The sequence below is a fragment of the Dipodomys merriami genome, unplaced genomic scaffold, assembly GCF_024711535.1.
Source record: "Dipodomys merriami isolate MVZ:Mamm:240054 unplaced genomic scaffold, mDipMer1.0.p SCAF_2, whole genome shotgun sequence".
Classification (NCBI taxonomy): domain Eukaryota; kingdom Metazoa; phylum Chordata; class Mammalia; order Rodentia; family Heteromyidae; genus Dipodomys; species Dipodomys merriami.
This window is the reverse complement of record NW_027203381.1, coordinates 85,395,966-85,421,588: the sequence shown is the minus strand read 5'-3', so window position 1 is coordinate 85,421,588 and position 25,623 is coordinate 85,395,966. Positions and strand designations below refer to the sequence as shown.

The 25,623-nt window shown below is 34.3% G+C and overlaps 1 protein-coding gene across 2 annotated transcripts in view; it reads left to right on the top strand.

The window, feature by feature from the left end:
- Positions 1-23,293, top strand: part of Alcam (activated leukocyte cell adhesion molecule) — a 178,792-nt gene extending 155,499 nt beyond the window's left edge. Inside the window, exons 9-15 of one of the 2 annotated variants that reach the window (XM_070030327.1) lie at positions 3,826-3,938; positions 6,824-6,959; positions 7,062-7,195; positions 9,586-9,718; positions 11,589-11,627; positions 11,927-12,044; positions 23,183-23,293. In XM_070030327.1, coding sequence (XP_069886428.1) covers positions 3,826-3,938; positions 6,824-6,959; positions 7,062-7,195; positions 9,586-9,718; positions 11,589-11,627; positions 11,927-12,044; positions 23,183-23,270 — 761 coding nt within the window. In that variant the 3' untranslated portion in view covers positions 23,271-23,293. The remainder of the gene's footprint in view (positions 1-3,825; positions 3,939-6,823; positions 6,960-7,061; positions 7,196-9,585; positions 9,719-11,588; positions 11,628-11,926; positions 12,045-23,182) is intronic. The other variant, XM_070030328.1, reaches the window with a different exon arrangement.
- Positions 23,294-25,623: the final 2,330 nt, after the last annotated feature.

Here is a 25,623-nt window from a genome sequence, read left to right as displayed (position 1 = left end):
ATATAAAATGCATATTTCTCCTTTTTCAATATTGGAGATTGCACCTAGGGCCAAGCACAGATTTGGCAAACTTTCTACCACTGCTCTATTACCAGAGTCCCTATTAGATATTTTTATAGTCCACAAGGTTTATAGTTGGCAAGAAAAGATATAGATTAATATCTTTTCTAAAACAATTATGGGATAATATAAACAGCCAAACCCAGGCAACACAAATTACTACAGATTCAGTTAACAAAAGAAGGAATAGGGATAACTAAAAGCCATTTATAGACTGCATTATTCTACATAAAAGGAGAATAAATTTCTGGAAAAAATACTCTTCAAATCACCTTACATATATCTCTGTATTTCTGGTATTTCTCTCCAGATACTTTAAAAGTTCTTTTTGGCTCCCATGCATTTGATGGGGGATAAATGAAATTGAAAAAGCAAACTAAGTTCCATAATTTGTAATCTGTAATTGCTTACATTATTAATATGTCTGATTCATAATGAAAATAATATTAGCCATTCACACTCCCCCCTCATGAAAATTAAATTTATAGAGTGCTTTGAACAATAGTCAATCTTGCTTGTACAGGCCAAATTTCCCCACAATTCCCAAGTACCTAGTAGCATCACTGGTAAGAATTCTTCTAGACATGCCCCACTACAGTGTTACTGAATATGATGTATTTCCTTATTTCAAAACTAAAGAACCTTTAGAAAATGTCTTGAGTACATGGTTCTGCATCTTTTAACTCTAACCATAATGTTTACAAAACATGGAGGATAGGAGCTAAAACTTTGAGGGAGATGCAAGTATAAACGTTGGAGAATAAGACAACCAGATGGTTGTTTTTGATTGTTTGATGTTGGAAGTGATCCTTAGGGAACCCTGTAGTCATGGAGAACTGTTAAGAAATGCTCACAGCTGAGTCCTTTCTGTGTGTTTTCATAGCTGTGTGGCATGGGTTTGAGTGTGTCTGCCATTAGGGGCTAGTTAGAGAGAAAGCAGTGACCTCTCAGTATAACAACAGTGCTGTTTTTCTCTGAAGACCAGTCAGTCTTGGGACCATTTATCAAGCTGCGGTTCATGAAAAAAGAAAAAAAAATAGTGGAGCAAGGGAATACAGCCAGACATAGAGTTGCCAATGGAAGAGCTCTCTGATATCTTTCTTCGTGATGTCTTTGGGCCAATTACTAACAACTCAGTTGCTTTGAGATAGTGCTGTGCACTTATGTTTAAGAGACGCCAAGTACACAGGATCCTAAAAGATGAAGTGTGTGTGTGTTTGTTTGTTTGTTGTTTTTGTTTCTTTAATGTGGATTGCTTGTAGGTCTGTTGAGAAGGGAGATAGCAAACTGACAAAACAGAAGACTTGTGATAGCCATATCATACCTCAATGATTAGCCATAATAGAGAGTAAAATTAAACAAAAATGTATTACAATCGTTTGATTGGATTTTAGTATGTTAAATTAGATTGAAATGTCTTTCAGTTTTGAAAGGTAAATTGCTACCCTGAGTTTTGAGGCCTTTTTGAAGCTTTAAAAGAAGGTATTACTATCGAATGATAAGGGATGGGGTATGGGAAAAGAGAAAATAGTAGAGGAGGTTTGTCTGATTAAAGGATACGACATGCATGTGTGAAATAATACAGTGAAATCCCCTTAAACTATTGTTATATGCTTTAAAAAAAAGTGAATGTCAAGAATGTAAAACAGGTCCTGTCTAGAAAAGATTCCCCTTAGGATGAGGAAGATGAATAGTAAGGGTGAATGGTATAGAACTATTTATGTTTATGTCTGAAAACAGACCTATGTTTATGTCTGAAAACAGACCAAGGAAACCTGTTGAAATTGTCTTAAGAATGGTGGTGAATCTAATCAAAACACTTGTAAGCATATATAGAGATGTCCTAAGGAAACTTTCTGAGCAAAAATATAGACTAACAAAAATGATTCTTAAGAAAAGGTATTGCCAGGAAATCAAAGTTTTATTCTCCATTATATGCAAACATAAAAGTTCTATTGTTGCCCATTTATCCTTCAGCCGTGTTTTCTAAAACCAGGATTTGTTTCCTTTGCATAGAGCACTGATGGCAATATGGGTAGTGAAGCAGGAAATAAGCAAGCCATAGATCCAAAATTTGCAGAATAGAACTCCTTCCATGTTTCTCCCTTGCCTTCCTACCTTGCCATCACATAAAAGAGCTACAATCCTCAGCCAATTCCTGCATGCATAGATTCTTTATCAGAACTTTCAAAGTCAATCATTGTCCTTTACAATCTTTGGTCTTAGTTAACACTGGCAAGTTAACTCTCCAGCTCATCACCTTGAGTACAAATTTCATCTAAATATAATTGACCCAAATACTTGGAGGAAATTCCACCTTCAACCTTATGGTGCAGACTTTATGAGGAATGAGAAAGTGAGAAAGCCTACAATCCTTTCAGTCATTCATCTATTCAGCAGTAGTATTTGAGTACCTCTCACTTGTGAGGTGCTTGAAGCTGTGTCTGAAAAAAAAAAAGTGGTGGTCATTACCCCCCAAGGAGCTTACAGCTCTGAAAGAAAAGAGATGCATTAAAATGGTGCTTCAAACAATCAACATGTTAACAATGAAAGCATGCAAAACCAAAGAGAAACAAACATTGCAACAGCAAATCTGATATCTTACTGGAATGTCCCAGCTCCCAGGATGGCAAGCTTGGTCCTTGTCGGTCTGGCCTCCACTAATGGTGAAGAAGTACCTGCTGTGAGTTATCACCCATCTGAGTACCAGATTAATCACTGCTGTGAAATCTGCCAAGCTCTTTTATATCTTTGTTTTTGTTTTGGTGACAAAGGTTTACCTCACATTTCCACTTCTCAACTGTCAGGGAACCGCAAAAACATAGTGTCTCTTATACAAAACATTACTTATTGCTTGAAAATCCAATCTACTCTGCATTACACACCTCCCATAAATCTTTGTTTTCACTTCTGTTTAATCTTTCAACAAATATTTATTTATTGAGCTCTTTCTATGTGGTAGGTTTGATGCTAGGTGCTGATTTTCTGGACCATGTGTTATGGTCAGGGACGTTCACATTACCTCAACTTTACTAAATTGTAAGCTCATCAATCACTATTGCATCTCCTGTCAGTGCTTAGAATGTAGTAGCTGTACAATAAATTTTTGTTCAATTGAATTGAATTTTCTTCTTACAGATCATGCTATGACAGTAAGATTGTTATAAGAATCATTTTTCATCTGAAAAATGGTCCTTTCTTAGATGTGTTTAAACTATGTTTTCAAAAAATGATAGTGTACATGAACAATATATCTTATTTAAAATTTCAACTCCATGAGAAATGGAATAGCATTGCCAAAAAAAAACCTATTTGTCAATTTTCTCTGAAGAAACACACAGACTATCTACCTCATTGTTTTTCAATTTATCACCCACTGTCTAAATATACCTGATTTTCCAGTGTTATGACTTACATACTATTTTTTATAATATTTATCTTGACATCATCTTTCTTTATTTCCTTCCAAATGTGAACAAAACATCTTAAAGATGATAGTGTATAGAGGGCATACATACAAACTCAAAACATCAATTTTGCTAACCTGCAAATAAATGCCCAATCAATTAGAATTACCATTCATTTGTGCCAGCTATTCTCAAAGCCTACTTGCAAAGCTAAGTCTCACTATTTTAGTCATATAAATCACTTCTGAATTTTAAAGTGCAACTGGAATGATTTTTTTTTTCATTCGTCTATTCCTCTCTAAAATATTTTGACTATCTTACTGGACTTTAGCATGTTAAACCTATTTTCTCCTCACAGATTTGGATTTATCCTTAAACCCAAGTGGAGAAGTGACCATGCAGATTGGAGACTCACTGCCCGTGTCCTGCACAATATCTGCTAGTAGGAATGCAACGGTGGTGTGGATGAAAGTAAGTCATGTTTGGGACTGTCTTGCTTAGGACCTTTGGCATATCTTCTTTTATCCAGAAATGTATAGTAGTGGCTAATGTGTTTACAGTACCTCTCACTTTCTCTTATTCCCATTCTCTCCCTCTCTTCCTCCACCCTCTGTCTACCAACTTAAACCACAATAAAATTTTAGAGATTATCAGCAACAGTGTGGCATGGCATTATAACAGATATTTCAAACTGTAGTTTGGGTAACTATGTGTGTATTAAATAATAATGCATCATTTATATGCATACACTAGAGAATAGTAATTTTTACTGTGTTTTAACTGATATTATTGTCACATGAGGTTTACAACAATCTTTAAACTATTGGGTTTGCTTGTTATTTTTCCCATTACTTATAAAGAAATGGGATCAGATAAGATCAGGTTTATTCAGGGTATGGCAATAGTCAAACATAGATGATGAATAATTTTGAAATATAGACAACTATATGGGAAAGCAGCTTACAGAACCACAATGAAAATAGCTGGTCAATGAGAAGTTGGAGGGTGGGTATTAACCAGGAGGGACTGAACTAACAAGAGAGTAAATGCAGACATATTTTGCTGAGTAGATGGTTTATATTATGGAAGGAAAAAAAACTTATTGAAATTGTCTTAGGAAAAAGGGAGAATGCTATAGGGACTGGGATTGATTGGAATAGATTACATACACGAGTGCAAAAGTTACATTTAAATCCTCCCTTGTATAACTACTATATGCTAATAAACAAAAGAAATAGGGCCAGTGGCTCACAGCTGTAATCCTACATATGCAGGAAGCTGATATTTGAGAATTGGAGTTCAAAGCCAGGCCATACAAGAAAGTCCTTGAGACTTTTTTTAATTGTGAAAATACTGTACAGAGGGGTTACAATTACATGGACAAGGTAATGAATACATTTCTTAGCAAGCATTGCTGTTTTTATCTCCAATTCGTTACAGAATGAGCTAGAAGTGCTGCTGTGGCTCAAACAGAAAAGTACTAGCTTTGGGCAAAGGAGCTCAGCAATAGCACCCAGGTCCACAGTTCAAGCTGCAGGATGTGCAAAAATAGGAAGGAAGGAAAGAAGAAGGAAGGAAGGAAGGAAGGAAGGAAGGAAGGAAGGAAGGAAGGAAGGAAGGAAGGAGGGAGGGAGGGAGGGAGGAAGGAAGGGAGGGAGGGAAGGAGGAAGGAAGGGAGGGAGGGAGTTGGGAGGAAGTGAAGAAGAAAGGAAGGAAAGAAGGAAGGAAGGAAGGAAGGAAGGAAGGAAGGAAGGAAGGAAGGAAGGAAGGAAGGAGGGAAGGAGGGAAGGAGGGAGAGAGGGAGGGAGGGAGGGAGGGAGGGAGGGAGGGAGGAAGGAAAGCAGGCAGGCCCCAGCTGGCTTTGAACTGTGATCCTCAGATCTCATAGGATTGTAGGCATGAAAATATGATCCTTAATTGGTACTTGAGATAAATTTCTTAGAAAACAAATGGTTGTTGCTATGATCCTGCCACTTAAGTCCTTGTCTGCTGTTTACAAAGAGTCAGTGCCTATATTCCTGATGAAGAATAGCATGGCCAGGGGCTACAAAACCCAAATGATCTGCTGAACACACACACACACACACACACACACACACACACACACACACACACACACACACACACACTGACACACTGCTTAAAGCAAGGGTTCAAAAGTGAGGGGAGATTTGTTGCTAAAGGAAAATATAAACTTGTATTTCTTTTCTGTCTTTTTTCTTATCATTTCATGCTACATCTCTGTTACTTGTTCAGTTTTTCTTGGAACTCAATTTCTTTTTTCCCTTTTGTTTCCCCTACAAACTCATCAGTGAATTTGGTGTTCATTTGAATAATTAAAATTTCATTCCTTTTTCTGTCTATTTAACCTTACATTTTTATACTGGCAAATATCACAAAACTAGATAAGTTACCAACATGTTTTTATTTGGGGACTGGAGAAGTACATTTCTTAAAACCATAGTATCAATGAAGTACAAACACTCAACATGTTTTTATTTGGGGACTTGAGAAATACATTTCTTAAAACCATAGTATCAATGGAGTACTATTGTTGATTGAATACTAATGTCAATACTGCTGATCAACATTAACTTGCCAGTAATTGGTTAATTGTGAGTGGGAAAAAATGTTCTAGTAGGTACAAAACCATGAATCTTAAAATTGGGTTTAGTTGTCTGCTTTTTAATTTCAATTTCTGATAAATAGGAATATTTTCTGTATGTCAAGTAATATTAAAAATTACACATTGTACTTCCTTTTCTCTTAAAAGTTAAGGGTGGAAATATGTCCAGGGACTTTTGTTAAAAGTATCTTTGTCATAATTACTATGGCTTTGTAATGGAGCTCCAGAGTTGACCATTGTATCAGATGAAGTTATTTGCAGACATTTATTCACATATTTAATAAATTATCACATATCTATATCTAACAACTGTATCCATACTACAATCAAGAGAGAGTATCTTTTCAGGGCATTCTCTAAGGTAAACACATCGTTATGTATATATATGTATATATGTGTATATACATTTATATATACATATATGTATAATTGAGTTCTTAGAACAATTTAGTATAGTAAAAATATGTCCTTCACAAATAAGGGAAACCCAGCCTCAAAAATTAATTATTTCATTCAAATGATTAGTTCCCTAACAGAAAGATCTGAAATGGAACTCTGCTCTTTCTAGTTTCAAGAACTACAAAAGCTCAAGGAAATCTCGTTTCAAAAGCCTATGATATATGCATTTTTATAGGACTAAGAGGAATAATTTGGTCTTAAATATTTTATCCTACATATATTTAAAGTTGTAGTTGTTTGCTGTGAGGTAATTTGCTTTTTATTTAACCAGGATAACATCAGGCTTCGATCAAGCCCATCATTTTCTAGTCTTCATTATCAGGATGCTGGAAATTATGTGTGTGAAACTGCTCTGCAGGAAGTGGAAGGACTGAAGAAAAGAGAGTCATTGACCCTCATTGTAGAAGGTAGTAAATTACTGTGATACGAAGTCAACTTTTGAGAACTTAATTCCTAATTTTTTATTAGTTTCATTTATTATAATTATTTTCATCACAATGACATTTTAGGAAAACCTCAGATCAAAATGACAAAGAAAACTGATCCTAGTGGACTGTCTAAAACAATAATCTGCCATGTGGAAGGCTTTCCAAAGCCAGCTATACAATGGACAATTACCGGCAGTGGAAACGTCATAAACCAAGCAAGTATTTGTCTTCTTGCTTTATGCTATGATTAGTCCAACATGGAATTTTACTTTGGAACCTAAAGTGTACATTGTTTTCTTTTTTCTTTTTTTTTTTTTTTACTAAATGAAATTAAGAGTGTTTCAGAGAAAGCTCTTGCTGATTTGTGAAGTCGTACTAATTTTCCCACACGAAAATCTTAGCTCAAAGGAGTTTTAAACCTTGGAATTATGGAAAATGGACAATGGAGAATCCATTATGTTGTGCTCTGTTTTAAAAGAAACTTAATTGAATATTGCCCCATGGTTATTAATTTCTAAAACTTTCTGATTAAAATATTTATATATATACTTTCCCACACCAGAAAAATTATAAATTAGAATATAGGTCGCCTCCATTACTTTAATTATTCACATCAAAGGATATTTCTTGAAACAGCATTCCGGGGTGGTGATGAATCCTGTCACTGCTAAATATGTAATTCTGATTTTTCCTGTGTTGGAGCTAAGGCCAGAAAAAGGCAAGCAACTTATAATAGAATCTAGGCTGTGCTCTTCTAATATTTGTGCCATTTGTAGGACATTTTAGTAACTGCAAATAGTTAAATAAAAATATTACCAGTAATTTTCTCTTAATCATAAGTCTGACAAAAATAGTAACAATCCGGTCTGTCACTGTGGGTTTATAACTTAATGCCACTAAACTGCCAAGCTGCTCAGTAACTTAGCACACTTTAAATTTCATTTTTCTCAGTGAGTTTTAATTTCCCCTCATCTTATTAGAAGCACTTAAAGATTCTCCAGGAGCATAGAATTTTCTATCATCCCTTCTTCCAATTTTGACTTAGCTGAAATTTGAGGAACATGTATAAAGCAAAAATGAGGCAAATTAATTTTAAATGGAAACCTTTACTTTTCTTCTGTCCATGAAAACTGGGCCCTGGCTCAATTCATATTATTTCCAGAGCAGAGTTGCTTTGGACTTTTCACTTATGGTTGATACATACATATTTGCTTATGATCAGTAATGGAAAGCTTTAAAAGAAATCACACTTAAAGCAAGTGATTATGATTTGTTTAGATATAATGAGACACACAGTAAAAGACAACCAGCACTTTAAACCTGATAAAGTAAGTTTTCTTTTGTTTGGCATACAAATGTACATCTTCCAAATTCCTGACAATGTACAGACCTACTTTTCACATCAAATACTAAAAATTAAAGACTAAAAAAGTAGGAATGATTCTTTGCTACTTTATTCTTTTAAGTCTCTATTGCAACTCAGTACTGAGTGCAGCAGAAAACAACCGTGGCTACTAGTAATGTAGGCAGAGAAAATAGCAAAACAAGCTCAGAATAAACACCTGATAAATGAATAGCAATCAAGATATAAAAGGCCAGCTTAGAAGCAAGCAAACATATTCTGCAGGGATTGATGTAGCAAACACAAAGACATAGAAAGTAACATGTAAAATCCTAGTGGGGAGTGGAAAAGTCGCAGTTATATTTACTATGGGGAACAAAATAATAATTGCCATTCCTCAATGTCAAAGAGAAGGATTGATTCTAGCCCACTAGATTTATCATTTTTCTTGTCCTAGGTCCAGACTGACACATCCATAATCTTGGATTCATTCCTACTTCAAACACATGATGAATCTATGATTTCATAATGAAAAGCTATCTCTGCCTGTCCTCTACCCTAAGGGACTAGCGGAGATTCTACTCCTGTCCTCAAGGCACTTAGCTGCAGTTAAGCAGAAAGCAAATAGAGAGAAAAATAGGGCATGATGTGAGAAAAAGACAGAGAAAGCAAAGTGTTCAAGTGCCTGCTTGTTAGATTTAAGGGTCAAATTATAGTAATGAGACAAAAGTGGATTATTTCTTATGTTCAAAGGCAGTGATTGATCTCACTTGCAAAAATACAACAGACTTAGTGGTAACTGAAAATGAATTCAATTTCTTTATATATATATAGTTCCATTTATATACATATATATAGTTCCATATATATATATATATATATATATATATACATACATACACACACACTGAAGTTGATGGAATTTGCTAATTACCAGTAATTCATTTTGAAACAAATATTATTGTGCTAACATGTTAACTAAAACAGACATCAATTGAAAGAGTTTGATTGATTTAATTAGTAGGATCGTAATAGGAAAATAAATTCAGCTTATGGTTTTAATTACCTTTTTAAAAAATTATCTTTATTTTACCTGTTGTAGATATAGGTCTGAATGATCATATCTCCATTCTTACACTTACCTGTGAGCAGCAGAATATATGATGGAGCATCTTACCTAGCCCCTTTCCTCACTAATATTGTTTTCCATGCACTTGCAATATATTTCCTCATCTAAACCCACCTTCCTTCTTCTTTTTCCAGACAGAGGAATCTCCTTATATCAATGGCAGGTATTATAGTAAAATTATCATTTCCCCTGAAGAGAATGTTACATTAACTTGCACAGCAGAAAACCAGCTGGAGAGAACAGTAAACTCCCTCAATATCTCTGCTAGTGAGTATTTAATTTCTGGCATTAAAAAAGTAAGAAAATTTGAAGTTATTCTTCATTAGTTTAAAATCGTCAGTTCCATCTTCCTGTACTGCATTATGGTAAGTTTTATTTATGTATGTATTTATTTTACATTTGATATCATCATCATAAGGTTATTTTTTTTACTTTTTCTCCTGATTTCCTTTTTTATACTATCCTTGTCTTGACGGTTTGAATCATTTCATATATCTCAGGTCAGAGACCTATACTTTTATTAGAACAGTTCCCATGAGCAACAGAGGATAAGAAATAGGTTGCGTTTATTTAATCTACATTTTATTTTCAGAGTAGAGATAATTCAATGATTATCTTAACACATTTTTGTGTTAATTTGATAACTATGTAATCTTCTTTTCTTTTTACAATCTAATTCTTGGTGGCTCATATATCCTACCTTTATTTTAAACAAAAATGTCAGGAGATTAAAGTCTTTCAGCAAAATTAGTTCAATTAATTAATATCAATTTAACAAACTGATAGAATTCCTACAATTGCTCCTTGTTTTATGTCTTTTTCAATTATAACAAAAATAAAATATAAGAAATTATCTCAGGGAATAAGAAAGAAGCTCTGAGTGCTGAAATCTGTGTAATATATACAAACCTGTAGCTGTTTCTTATGAAAATAATTGTGATTTAAAGTGAACATTATCCATTATCTTAATTCTATTATACTTCCTATTTCTATGTCAACCTTAAATTACCACTGACCTAGAACAAGGCTGCTTTAGAAAATGCCAAGCTTTTATTCTCTGTCAGTTGGAATCCTGTGTGTAACCTTAGAAGGCTGTAGATATAATGTCCTGGAATGAGTAGGGGCTTAGAGGAAATAATTTTCTAAAGATAGTTGTCCCAAATAAACTATGACAAGAATCTAAAAGCCTGTTGAATTGACATTAGAAAAGATCTAAACAAATGTAACACTAAAATAGGAGTATGGGCTTCTCAGAATGCAATTCAGAAAGCATTGATTTATCCTACTAAGAAAGAGAATCCATCCTTTCTCACAGAACCTAAGTATTTTTTAGTCTGACTGAATGGGGCACTTCTATTTTCTAGGTAATGGAGTGGCTTGATCAACACTTGACACAGTCATTTTCAATCTCAGTGAACATTTCCTGAGATTCTAATTAAATGAATATATGTATACATATATAGTAATATATGTACATATACATATATGACAGACTGGGAATTTACATCTTATCAAACATCATTGTGGATAGCTCTGATGTAGCCACATGAAGCCTGAATCACATTTTTATAGCATAATATAGATTATCATCCACAAGACCAGTGACTCTTAGCATGACACATTATTAGAGAACTTTAGCCTGTATCACATATGTTCCTGAATGATCTTTAACCCAAATCCACACTTTGAAAATATCTCTAGTTAGATGTCCTTGACACTGAAGGGTGAAAATGGGTTTCCCCATTGTAGAAGCTGGAAAAAAAATGAGAAAAGTTGAGAAATACAACATCATAGTCTTTATTGGTGCCAAATGGTGTCACCAAAAAAAAAAGTACTATAAAAAGGTGATAGACAGTGAAAAAACTAATACAGATTTCAAGTTAGTATTATTGCTTATCATTTGTGAAATTTTCCGTGGCAAAGGATTACTTTTGCATTTTTATCTACTTTCCCTCCCTTAAAGCAAGATTGATTTCTTTGCAGGGAGTTCATGCTCTATTAAGTGTATTTTTTTTACCTTCAGCTGTAGAAGAGATATTTTATTTGACTATTATTACATCATGCTATAATGGTAAAGGTGACTTTCATATATCAACAAATTTTGTTTTTAATTTCATATTAACATTTTTCATTTCAGTAAGTATTCCAGAACACGATGAGGCAGACGAGATAAGTGGTAGGTACTATGCTGCAGACCTTTCTTCCTTGACTCTCACTTCAAGATCTATGAAGTGTCCTTGTATCAGTACTTTTCTTAGCTTCCCACAATAGTGACTTGCATTAAAATACCAAATGAGACCAGATCACTAGAATACTAAAATTTCACCCCCTTAAAATCACAAGGTTGCATGTTAATCATGGTAGTGAGGCTTAGTCACCATTCATAAGTAATAACTACACTGGCTTCTGTTTGAAAAAAAAAAAACACTTTTAGCATTGTCTGTAATTGCATGGACTTTTCTTTTTTTGTTGTAGATGAAAACAGAGAAAAGGTGAATGACCAGGCCAAACTCATTGTGGGAATTGTTGTGGGTCTCCTCCTTGCTGCTCTTGTGGCTGGTGTCGTCTACTGGCTGTACATGAAAAAATCAAAGTAAGTGATGGAACTATAATCTTCCCTGCTCATCGACCTTCACTGTGCAGAATACAATGGGATGATTTGTGCTCACTCCTGCTATGCAAGCCACTTAGGCAATAAGACAACCATGTACTTCAAGTCAGCCTGGTCATCCTTGACTTTCATTCAGCGATTACAGTACACATCGAGGATATGATAGAGATTAGTTTTATAGGTGTCTTCTGATTTTTTCTTAGTAATGGTTCTGAACTCAAATTATTTGATTCTTTTTTTCAAGGGTTGGGTAGATATATTTTAAAAGCATGTATGCTACCTGTGGTTGGTGAACTTTACTTTTTAAAGGCTAATATATATGTGAGAGACTGTTGTATGTGATTCTATTGTGTGATTTTTGCATTGGCAAATATGGCTGCTGGTGAGGTAGAAAACTTTGTTGTCCTTGTCCTCCATTCTAGTCAGATGACTAGTGTTCTCCATTCTTCTGCTTTCTAGCCTAACATTTAATTCTTATCATTTGTCTAAGAAGGCAGTTCAGAAACAAAGATATCATTATTTTTCATAAGTAAAAATTGGATTAATAAAAATTGCATTAGACTAAAATTATTTAGAATTATAAAATATTTCCAGTATTCTGAAACTTACACATCATCCATCAGTGGTTTGTAATGAAAACCAGTCAACCAAGGAAGATTATTAAGATGCACACATCTAGTACTCCTTATCATTTAGGACAGATGAAGTTAGTCAAGAATAGGGTTCCAGCATTTGAATCTTCTGAAACTCCACTGGTGATCCTTAGTATACTTCAGCTTTCAGATATGGGTTTTAAATCTCATACATTAATATCTGCAATTAGGGTATCTATACTTAGTAACAGCATTTGATATAACTGTATGTTATATTTTGGTCTGATACGATCTATCTAAATTTTCTGAAGGAAAAATTTAACTTAAAAGAGAAATCAAAGGAAAATCAGTCTGAAATCAGAACGCATGACCTTTCCTTGTAAAGATACCAGTTTCAATGGTGAAGTATCTGAGTGAAACTGCCATGCAAGGGAGACTGTACTTAAATTCTCCTGACCACATGAGCTGATGAGCTTGGACTAAGTGTTTGTTTCAGTCTCACAGCCTATCTATGAGCTAGCTACCATTATTCACATATAAAGACTCTGAGTCAGAGAATTCTTAAAAGACAGTTGTACAGATTGCAATTGGTAGAATTATTTTGATTTAAGCAATATTTTTTTAGCTCTGGTGCATAATCACTAGCTTCATTGTATCTCATGATGCTTTACTTTCCCTTCTCTTCTCATAAAATAAAAGCTTGTTTTCTGTTATGTGCTGTGGTGGGAGGGTATGATGTTCATAAAAAGGACAGCATCTCTTGATTTAGCCACTTCACTCATTCTTGAGCCGTCCTCGCCACACCTCACATATTAGCCAGGGATCTCCAGAAAATCAGGCCAGGTGTGTGTGCATGTGTGTGTGTGTGCCTGTGCATTCACGTGTGAGTGTGTGTGTGTGTGTGTGTGTGTGTGTGTGTGTGTGTGTGTGTATTCTTACATGTGCATGTTTGGGAGAGAGAAAAAAAGAGTCAAAGAGAGAATAAAAATTTATTGTAAACCAGGCACTGGTGGCTCACTCCTGAAATCCTAGCTACTCAGGAGGCTGAGATTTAAGGATCGTGGTTCAAAGCCAGCCCAGGCAGGAAACTCCGTCAGACTCTTATCTCCAATAAACTACTCAGAAAACTGGAAGTGGCGCTGTGACTCAGGTGGTAGAGTGCTAGCTTTGAGCTGGAGAGTAGAGGACAGCACTTGCCTCATTTGACTATGGAAGTTGCAAAGCTTCAAGATGTGCCATCAGCAAAGTCACTACCCTGGAGACCAGATGTGTAGTTAGTTTCAGGTTGTGTCTAAAAAGCCTGATATATAGAAGAGCTGAAATAGAGGTTCCAGTCTTAAACAGGAGGGAGATTTTGGTGGAGCCAATCTTTCAATCTGGTCTATAGAGAAGAATAAGAAACAAAAACAAGTAAATGATGTCCAGATCAAGCAGTAAGTTCCCACTTTCTTAGCCTTCCAATTATATTCACACTGTAATTTACAAGTGAAGCACGCAGACATAAGAGAAGACAATGTGCATTGCTCAGTGTTTTCAATCATATGTTCATCTCATCTAGAACATAAAACCAGAGTAATATTTAACCAAATTTCTGGGTACCACATAGCCCAGTTAACACATAGATTTAATGATGCCATTTACTAACAAAATGCATGATTTTCCTCAATGAACATTTTAGCTACAAACATACAACATGAGTTTGTATCCATAGTATCTGGGGAAATTTTAGAGGAGTATCTGTTCTATGTAAGTGAAACAAAATACTAAAACACTAAAAGCTCTCAGAGAAAGTAGGTACTATAATATAAGAATCTTATTGCTTCCTGATGATCAAAATCTTATCTTCCTTTTATTATCCAGGACCCCCCCCCAAAAAAAATCAAACAACTTCAATTCTAGAAGATTTATTTTAATTTTACTAGGATTTCTGCTGTATTCCAAGGAATTTTTTCTTAGAAAAATGAAAATAAAATGTCCATGTCCAAAGCTAAAACTGAACTTTTATCTTCTACATGACAATTAAATGAATGTTAGTTCGTGAGACATTCCCTGAATCTTACTCATCCTATTGTAACAACCAGTATCTCAATAGATATAATTATCTTTCTATATATAGAAGATATTTGTGTGTATATTAATTCATTAGTTATTACCATATGGTGATCTAAAAGTACAATCATGGATGAATAAATGCTGAACATGTTTCATAGTGTCATTAAACTGAGGTTTCAACTTACAGTGTCTCATAAATAATTGATACTTAATAATATTCTATCAAATTTAATGTATAAATAATTTAGTGTACTTTTGTACACTAAGTTGGATAGAATTGATATTATTTGCAATCCAAGCAATAAATTATAATTCTCATCTCAAGCATCACAGGATATTATTTTACTAATGTGTGGAATGTTTCAGATTTGCTGAGTGCTTTGCATGTCCAATTATTTATTCCTTGACAGTGTACTCTGAAATAAACTGGCATTAATGCAATTGATTTAGTGTTCTTAACCTCTTAATCCACTAACCAGACTAAATGGAGATTCATAAGAGCTTTCAAGGTTAATCAGGGATTGTAGTTCATGCCTGCAATCCTAGCTACTCAGGACTTCAAGTTGGAATTGTAGTTCACAAACAGTTCACATGGCAGGCAACAGTCCACACCTGTCATCCTAGCTACGGTAGGAACATAAATAGGAAGAACACAGTCCATGCCAGCTCAAGCCAAAATTGTGACCCTTAGCCATAAAGGGCTAGAGGCATGGGGCTCAAGCAGTAGTGTGTATGCCTATCTAGTCCTAAGCTCAAACTCTAACAGTGCCAAGAAACAAAATGTGGACATTTTCAAATTGAGAATTTCTAAGATTATTTTTCTTGTGATACAGCTAGAAAATTTAAGGAAATTCTTTGCCTTGGTAATTGAAAAAAATAATCGTAAAAGAGAAACAACGAAGAGCTGAAAATAAAGGTGTGGAGGAAGAATTATATAGGCATGGACTTCATTATAAGTCTACTAAAATCATAGATGAATGCATTGAATAGCTGCCTGGCTTCCAAAGGTATTATCACTGGGAGTAAATATTAACCAGATATTTGTGTGACAAATTTGTCATCTCAAAACCCTCATTGTGTGAAACTTTGGAAACTTAGCAAATCATTCACCCTTGCAATGTGGGAACACAGAGCTATTTTCATGAAAGCTATTGTGCAATGTACAAATAATCACAAAATCACAAATGAATTATGATAAGTTGGCCTTGCATAATGCTATTATTCCAGTGCTCTATTGGAAGAAAGCAGAGACAGTCCTAACTTGGCTAAAAAGGACTTCATTTAACATTGAAATATCAAGAGATAAGCAAACTATCCAGAATCTTTTTTATTAGTGTTTCTTGATAGATGGAATCACATTGTACAAAAAAGTTGATTTTTAACTGGATTCTTTGCTTCTAATCTGTAATAACTCTGAAACTAAATACGTGTCCTCACAAAAGAGAAAAGATTTTTCCACTGAGTGATTTGAAAATGTAGTGCTAGAGGACCAGCTCTGCACATTTTCTACCAACGTCCTCATTTACAATGGCATGAGCATGTATTCCCGCTCTCCCTCCTCTTCTCTCTGTTTCTCTTATGTCTGTCATACTTCTTTTACTGAAATCTTCAACCATTTGCTGAATCATTAACCCCATTTCTTAGAACCTGAGGATCTGTGGGATTAACCTAGCCTAGAGATTATAAACAGTCTTTCTTTATTCTGAATCCCATTTAATTCTATCCTATTTTGGTTCATTATCAAGTCTTCTTGGGAATGAAAATATCGGCTCTGACTTTACCTATTGGCATTTGCAATAATGTTGTGGGGAAAGGGGTATACTCATAGGTGCCAAATGGCATAGCCTCTCCTCTGGTTTTAGAATTTAACCTAATCCAAATTCTGGCTTCTTTGTCTTTATCTATCCAGATCCAGGCAGGCAGAAGAAGGAAGAAAAGAAATTGAACCAATCTTTTACCAAACCATTAGTATCAAACTTAAGGGGAAATGGGGCGAAGTAATAATTAGGCCACCCAAAAGGCAGAAGCATCCTTGAGCCCTCCTCTTCTTCTGATGCGTGGAACCTGAGTTTTTAGGGAGAAAAGGCTTATATCAAAATTTAATGTTTTCATTTTGAAGACCAAGTCACATACATGCTTGTTTACATTGTCTTTGCTGAGGTAAAGGCAAGAAAATGCTGCTGCTGGATTTCAGCATTGGGCAGCTTCAGGCAGCCTGGAACCATGGTGCAAATGGATGCACACAGCAGCCTCTGCACACTATAATATACTCAGTGTCCTTGTGTCTGTTTTAATCCTCCAGTCTTTTATTGAATGAATCATCCTCATATAAGATTCACTATTAGCTAAGATAGCAATGCCATATTCTGATTTGTTTTTACTGAAGATATTAAGTATTTCTTCCTTGTAGAGTCATAGAAATGTTAAGGATACAAAACTCCAAGTTGATGTAACAAGAATGACCAAATGTTTCTTGTACATTTTCTGGTTCAAATCAAGAAATTGTAGACAACTATCCTCAGGAATTAGTGCTCTCTTCTCCACCTCTTCACTTCCATTAAACTCAGCCCACAAGGTAACTTACTTTGGTGACAGTCATCATGGCTAGGAAAAAGGGAAAAAAATTCCCTTGGGCCTTATTAATTACCCTCAGAGGAGTCAATAGTCAGTTTGCTGGAATTTCTAACTCTGCCCTGCCAGTGTATGCATCCTGATTGTGTATAGTCTTGGTACCTTCTTTTGTAGAATAAAGCAGGCAAGTTATCAACTAGATCACTGAAAACATCCCTGTAGCTCACCAGAATTAAGGATTCCTCATGCTCTTAAGAGCATTTTCCATATGTCATATATGTTGCTGCTTTTGAAAGAATTAAGTAAAATCTTGGCCTCATTCAAAGGTAAATTACATTTTATTATCATTTTTGTTTTCCAACTATAAAATTATGTTATGCAACTATGTCTCTTCTTTCCAAATAAAATCTCCTGTCTATAAAAGATTGGCTACTCTGAGCATCCTTCACTTTCTCTAATCCCTCCATCTCCAAAAAGTATTCTTAAGATAAAAAAAAGAGTGTACGACCAGATTTTTCCCTTACCTTCTTTTATGCAAGCTGAAAATAAGTGTACAGTATTTGGAAAAACCTCCAGAAAAAGTTTTAAAAGATTCTGAAAAAAAAATATTTAATCTCCTAAAATATTCTGAAAAGTGATTAGAGGGCAACATTAGCTCTATAAAGACATGGTCCTTTGTACATAGCACCGAACGAGTTGAGGCTTAGATCTAAACTTCTTTCTGCTGCTCAGTAGCCCTATGACCTTGGAAGACCTTTCCGTGATTGTAATTTGTTGAGTCCATGTAACTGCCCAGTTCTTTCATGGATGTTACTTTTATCCTCACAACAACCGTGTGAGTAAGTACTGTCATTTCTTCTATTTATAGATGAACCACAATGGGCTTAAGAGGAGAGACGTTTTCAAGATCTTCTAGCTTAGATTTGACACATAACAAGGAAATTCTAGCCCCACTAATCTGAAGCTCAACCTTCTTCCCTGCCTCAAATGTTGGGCTAAGGTGTCACCTCTAGGCATCATCCTATCTGAGTATATTAAGATTCTATAAGTTAATATTCCTCTCCTATTTAAATTTGCCCTAAAGGAGTCTCTGATGGAGATAATTTAAGATAAACAATGTTTATCAATTGTATTTTAACCATGTCTAAAGAATGTGTATTTTATCAATGTCCTTCAGATCAATTGAAAAATGTTGTGCAAAGGAAATTGTTTAAAGGAATGTTTGTCTTTCCCTGTTATTGATGGAATTACAACACATATAATTCTTTCAAGGCCCTGACATTTTCCAACATTTTTTAAAATGTTCAAAAGCATTACATAACATTGTATTGTCTCAAAACCAACACAAAAATACCCAGATATTTCCCTGTTGGGGAAAAATGACATTCCACAACTAAAATAGACAAATTCCTACCAAAGTGTATGCAAATCTTATCCACACTCATGAACCTCTCATCTCTACCCTCCTGCTTTTCACACTCCCTATCAACAGCAAATGAGCAAGTGTTTCTATTTGGCACATCTCAGTGTAGATAACAGCTTAGTATATTTGCATGGTTGTGTAATATGGTGCTCAGAGACTGGAGCCATATGACTACATATACTTTGGATTAATATGACTTCTTTATTCATCAAAAGTTTTATAGTATAAAAAATCTTTCATTAGTGCTTGTAATATTCCATGCTATGAATTTATGAGTGTGTGATACTAATGTACACACACTAGTTTCATTGTATAATATTAGCACATGTTGTTATTTTCAATTATTTAAAATCATTATATTAAAAACAAATCTCTTGTATAGAGTAGAATTGAGAAAAGCATGATTACCAGGCTACTCTCAAATTTTAACAGTAAAGGTTTATTTTAACATCACTATAAAAATCCATGTTGTATTCATGCCAAAATGGTACAGTTGCATAATTGAAACAACCAGCCTAAAGTATTCACAGTCCAAACCTTTAAGAAAAGTTCATCCATGTTAAGCCAAATGAACCCCAAGATAGGGACACAAGTGGTTTTTTCTTTCTTACTATTGTTTCTAATGTATCTTAAATGTGCTATGTGATTTTTTTGTTTCTTTTGTATGGTCTTTCCTCATGGTATAACCCCTGTTTTCACTATATTTGATGTCAGTGCCCTGCATCTTGTATATACATTTTTCTAATTTGGGGAGGGGAAGGGAAATAACAAAATACTGAAACAAGGATACAGGTTGACCCATTGTAACAATGAGAAGTAAAAGACACTATGTTGAAAACAAACTTTACAATTTGTGCGGGGGAGGGAGACAGTGTAGTGGTGGAAGTGGGAGGGAAGGGATGGTAGGGGAAAAACAAAGGAGGTAACAATGCTGGATAGGAAATGTACTCATTACCTTACTCATGTAACTGTAACCCTTCTGTACAGTATCTTTACAATAAAAATATAAATAAAAATAATATAAATAAAAATATATATTAAAAATAACTTCACCCACCTCAGGTATAGAGCATTTACTTGAGTTTATCTTGCTTAGTACAGTTGAACAATGTCTGTCTTTATACATAAATATATAACATATACTATGTATATATAAAAATTATAATTAAAAACTCTCCAAAATCTGAAATGTTTTAGACAGACATAGTCTCACGCGTAGGAAATTCCACATCATGAAATTTTTCTTCATGCAAAAAATATTTTAATGTTATATAAAATTATCTTCAGGCTATATGTTTAAGGTATATAGGAAACATATGAATATTGTGTTTAGATTCAGCCCCTGACCCTGAATAGCTCATTCTATCTACAAATATTATGAAGGCAGAAAAGATACCATATTCAAAATACTTCCATTTGAATATATTTAAGTATAGTTTGTGTGAGAGAATGGAACACAAAGTCAAGTATCTGCTGCTTTATGCTCCCCAGGATGCACCCAGCTACTCAAGCCACACCTCGAACCCTCTGTTTTAATTTTTTAATAGTCTTTTAAATTAGCCACATATATACAATCAGTATTGTCTTAATTCGTTTCTTATATCTGAGTTTCCATTTGATGTAATTTCTGATCATCCAATAAGCTTCTTAACACATACTTTAAGAAGCTACATTGGTAATAATTTTCTCCAATTTTGTTTCCTTTAATTTGCTATGCCTTTTTTTTCTTTAATTACAGTATTTCTTCACTGGCTGTGAAAGTCTGGATTGAAGTTTTAATTTCAGAATTTTAGAGATATTTGCTTTTGATTAGTTTGAGAATGATATATCCAGGCATGCAATTTTTTTGTTTTTCTGTTTAAGGATGTTTGACAATTTATTTTTTATGTTTTTTATTGTAAAAATAGTGTACAGAGGGGTTACAGTTACATGAGTAAGGTAATGAATGAGTATATTTCCTATCGAGCATTGTTACCTCCTTTGTTTGACAATTAAAAAAAAATCTTTAATTAGTTATACAATGGGGTTTTAATTCAACTTGCCAATTTTTCAGTGCTATCTATTGTAAATTAATCCCACATCTTCTGAGCATTTTTTTTGGATGGCAAGTCAATAGAGTTCATCAAGTCTGAACATTTTTTCTTGTGTGATTTTTTACATCTATATTTTGTTCCATTTTATTTTCTTTTCCTGTGGCACTTCAGTTACACATATGTTAAACTGATGTATATTGTCAGTTTTGTACTGCAAATCTCTAAAGGTTTATTCTTTCTTTCTTTTTTGCCATCTTCTGCTTGTTTTTCAGAATGCGTAATTTATATTTTTGTCTGTAAAGTCACTGTAGCTTTTCTCTGTCATTCTTGGACTGTGAAGGTGATTAGTGAATTGTTTGTTTTCAAAAATGTAGCCTTCAGCTTTTATTTTGTTTATATTTTTTGCTTTTTTCTATTTTTGCACATTTCTTATTTTTTCTTTTATTGTAAAGGTGATGTACAAAGAGGTTACAGTTACATATGTAAGGAAATGAGTACATATCTTTTTGAATATTGTTACCTCCTCCCTCATTTTCTCCCACTTTCCTGGCTCCCTCACTCCCCTTCCTGCCCTCAAATTGTAAAGATCATTTTCAACAAAGTATCTTGTGAGTATCACTTGCATTGGTTCCCCCTTTGACCCACCATTTCTGTGATTCCTCTTCCTTTCTCCAAATCAGATAAAATTTATATACAAGACAAGTGGTGCTGAAATAAAAAATGGTGGACACAAGGAATAAACCAAAGGAGAGAAACAAAAAAGAAATAACTGCAAACAGTACACCAAAAACAAAACAAAGCAAAAAAAATCCTCTTGTTTCTATATCTTGGACTTCATTTCAATTTAATTTTATATGGTCATATAATAATAGCTATTGAGTTATTGCGAGTCTCTGCTAGGACTATCTTAGTCATATATGGCCACAAAAGAACTGCAAATTAAAACTACATTGAGATTTTATCTTGCCCCAACTAGAATGGCTATTATCAAGAAAACAAATATAACAGATGTTGCAAGGATGTGCCCAAAAGGGACCACTACTTACTGTTGATGGGAATGTAAACTGGTTCAACCCTTCTGGATAATGATATGAAGGTGCCTCAAAAGACTAAATATAGAGTTTCCCTTAACCTAGCAATTCCAAACCTGGACATTTATCTAATTGACTAAAAACAAGGCCACAGTAAAGCTACCAGCACAACTATGTTCATTGCAGCATTATTTACCATTGCTAAGATACGGAATCAACCTAGATGGCTCTCAGTAGATGAATGGATCACAAAAATATGGTATATATACACAATGCAATTCTATGTTTCCATAAGAAAGAATGACATCACCTCATTGATAAGGAAATGGAAAGACTTGGAAAAGCTTATATTAACTAAAGTAAGCCAGATCCAAAGAAACATAGGCTCATGGTTTCTCTCATTTGTTTATTTATTTTTGGCTGCAGAGATTGCCATCTGCTTTCCCATTGTTACTATATTTTCTTCTCAGTCATTAGTTGGGCATTAAGATAATTGATTTAAAGTTTTTAACTTTCTAAGTCCAAAGGCTATGTCATATAAATATCTTCTTTATTTTTCTGTGATGTGATATGGTGAATAATATTTTGTAGTCTAGATGCTGCATCATCCTTCTAGAAGAAGATTCCTTTTTCTTATTTTTCCTAATTAGGTCACTGACTGTCACTTTGATCTCCTGAAAGTTAATTTTACATTGTGTATCTGCATTAGGATGAATGTTAAGTATTGACATATGGTTTTGATTCAACTTTTATGAGCTTTTAATATGATGACTGATGTGTCTTAATAAAGTTCAACTTACAATTCTGTCTCTTCTGTGTGGGTTGTAGCTAAAATGCTGTCATGTTTTTGGTTTTTAAGTCTTTTCTAGAGAATATAATTTGAGATCCATCATGGCAGGATTGTTCTAATTTTATGTGTCCATGTGGCCATTACCTTGAGCCTCTGCAACTTGTTTGTAATATCTTCTGTCAAGCAGCATACATAAACATGGCCAAAGGGCATTGGCCTCAGCTGGGGCATGTTAGAGAGAATGCAAATGGAAAAAGTCTTAATTAAACACCTCCAGAATATTTTTGTAGATAATGTTGGCCCAGAATGAATATGCTCATTATATCAATTGATAATAACTATTTCCCTGAATGTAGAGAGAAAATAACCCAAGTGAAACCATAATATAGCAAAGCACATAAAATTTCCAAAATAATTTGTGTTTTCCTCCTAACATATATTGAATGCACCCCTTCTAACACATTGTTGTTAATGGAAATATATTTTTATTCGTCAATACTCAGAGATGGGGACTTGCTCACCGAGTCTTTAGCCTTTCGTCCTTATTTTCCAGAGTTATAGTAGTTTGATCTTTAACATTTTCAACTTATTTATCTATATGATGATACTTGTTTCATTCCCGTATAGGACTGCATCAAAACATGTAAACAAAGACCTTGGAAATATGGAGGAAAACAAAAAGTTGGAAGAAAACAATCATAAAACAGAAGCCTAAGAGAAATGATTCCTGTTGTCCAGGTGAGTGGGCTGGACAGAATTTATAGATGATAATGTACATGAGTGAAGAATCACTTTGAAGATGACAGGGCAAGGTTTTACTTTTGACTGCTTCATAATTACAGCTTCCAAAATAGGAAGAAAGTTTTTTAAAAAGGGAATGTAGGTGACTCAGACAGTGATCTCAAAAAACTAGAATCTCACCAGTCCTCTCAGATTCCCACAAATAATCATTATTCTCTAAGTAATAAAAATCATTCTTTTCCAGATTTTAACATATAATTTGCATTTTGTTTTCTAATGCCAAAAGTTTTGCTCAGGATGAAGAAGCCTTATTTTATTACGTTGGTAGTTGGGTTCAATAAGTTGCGGCTCTAAGATTATATTCAGAACAATTTAGAATACATTTAAAAATATTAATATTTTAATTGAAGAATATAACTGTGAGTATATTTATACAGCTGTCTTTCAAATCATTTTTAATGTAAAGGCTGACAAAGTAATGTATGTGAACACACTTTATAGACCACATACGTATATATGTGTGTGTATATATTTGTGTGCAAGTGTCTGTATGTACATATATTTATGTGTGCATAATGTATATGTCAACAATGATCTATTGACTATGTTTATATATTAGATATAGTTGCGTGGCTTTTGAGACAGTCTCAGAAAGGAGTCTGATTCCATGGTATTGCCACTTGCATTCAAGTGTTTGCATTTTGTGTTCCCTTGAGCCAACCAAACAAGGATGCATTTGGACTGTTGTTTTCTGTGTCCTTGAGAATAATTTTAACTTTGACTTACTAGTAAGATGTTAAAAAAAAAGACTTACTGTAAACCTTATGGGTGTAATCACAATCTGAGTGGGTCACAGAAGTTGAGGCTCATTATGAGGACAGAGGCTATAGGAAAGAATTAGGAAAAGGGTTCATGAGAGAGAAAGAGAGATTGGAATGCCAGCAAGTTTTAAAACCTGGAAACCAAGATTTCAAACGGATTGGGAAAAAGAGCTTGAAATCTTCTCCTGTCCTCCTGTACACTGAAGGCCAAGCATGTAACATTCTCACATTTACTTTCCCCACTACCTTTGAGTTCTTTCCTTAGTGTGTAAACATAGATTTTACCTTCTGTTTTCTTCAAAACTGAGTTGAGTTCCATCTCAGAAGAAACGTGAACCCAAAGACAAATACCGCAAACAAACTGATTTACAAGGATGGATGCATTTTACACTTGAAGAGGAATGGAATGAAATGTTTTCTTATGGATTAAGCATTACAAAAGAAAGCCTTTTGGCAACTCAGAAAAAAACTAATGTGTATGGAAGGAATATAGCAATGATTGGGGATATAGGCTCAGGGACAATGGAGTTTTATGAATGATTCTTCTCAGGAAGTAATTCTGTCACTTAATACAAAACATCTGTGGTTGGTGGAAAACGATTGCTATGGTAACTTATCTAAATTGTTTTTTTCATCATTTCAGAGAAAAAAAACCATATAAACCAATTGAAGCATGAACATGGATTGTATTTAAGACATAAAGACATTGACAGCAATTCATGGTTCAAGTATTAAGCAGTTCATTCTACCAAGCTGTCACGGGATTTTAGAGAATTATCTCAAGTTAAACAATGAAAAGAAATTACAAAATTTGGCAGCCATGATAATAGGTCATATATTGTGTTTGGTTTGAATTTTTTTCTGTAAATGTCTGCACTGAGGATTTCATTTTGGTTTGCCTTTATGTAAATTTTTTACGTAGCTATTTTTATACACTGTAAGCTTTGTTCTGGGAGTTGCTGTTAATCTGATGTATAATGTAATGTTTTTATTTCAATTGTTTATATGGATAATCTAAGCAGGTACATTTCTGATTCTGATTGCTATCAATAATTTCCCCAAACTTATTCACAGGTACCTAAAACCCAAAGGTGGCAGCTTATGAGCATTGGGGACACACACATTGCCCTATTCAAAACTGGGTTTAATCACTGACAGGAGAAAGCAGAGAGTCAGGCTGCAAAAGACCTGAGAGCTAATTCTGCACATGTGTCACCAGCTGACTCAGAATTGAATTCCAGACACACATGGACACATGTGCATCATCATGGTACTTCCAAACAGAGAAGTTTGCCTGTTCTGAAAAAGACATAACAGAATTTGGGTAACACTTATCGTTAGAAACACCTGCTAGTAAATTGCTTTGTGTCAAAGAAAACCAACCCATGTGTGAGAACACAGCCTGGAAAAATCATGGATAACATTCCCATTTTCATAGATCACAATGTAAATCACTGTAATTAAAAAAAATTGGTGTTAAATCCTTTGGGTTATCCACTGCCTTAA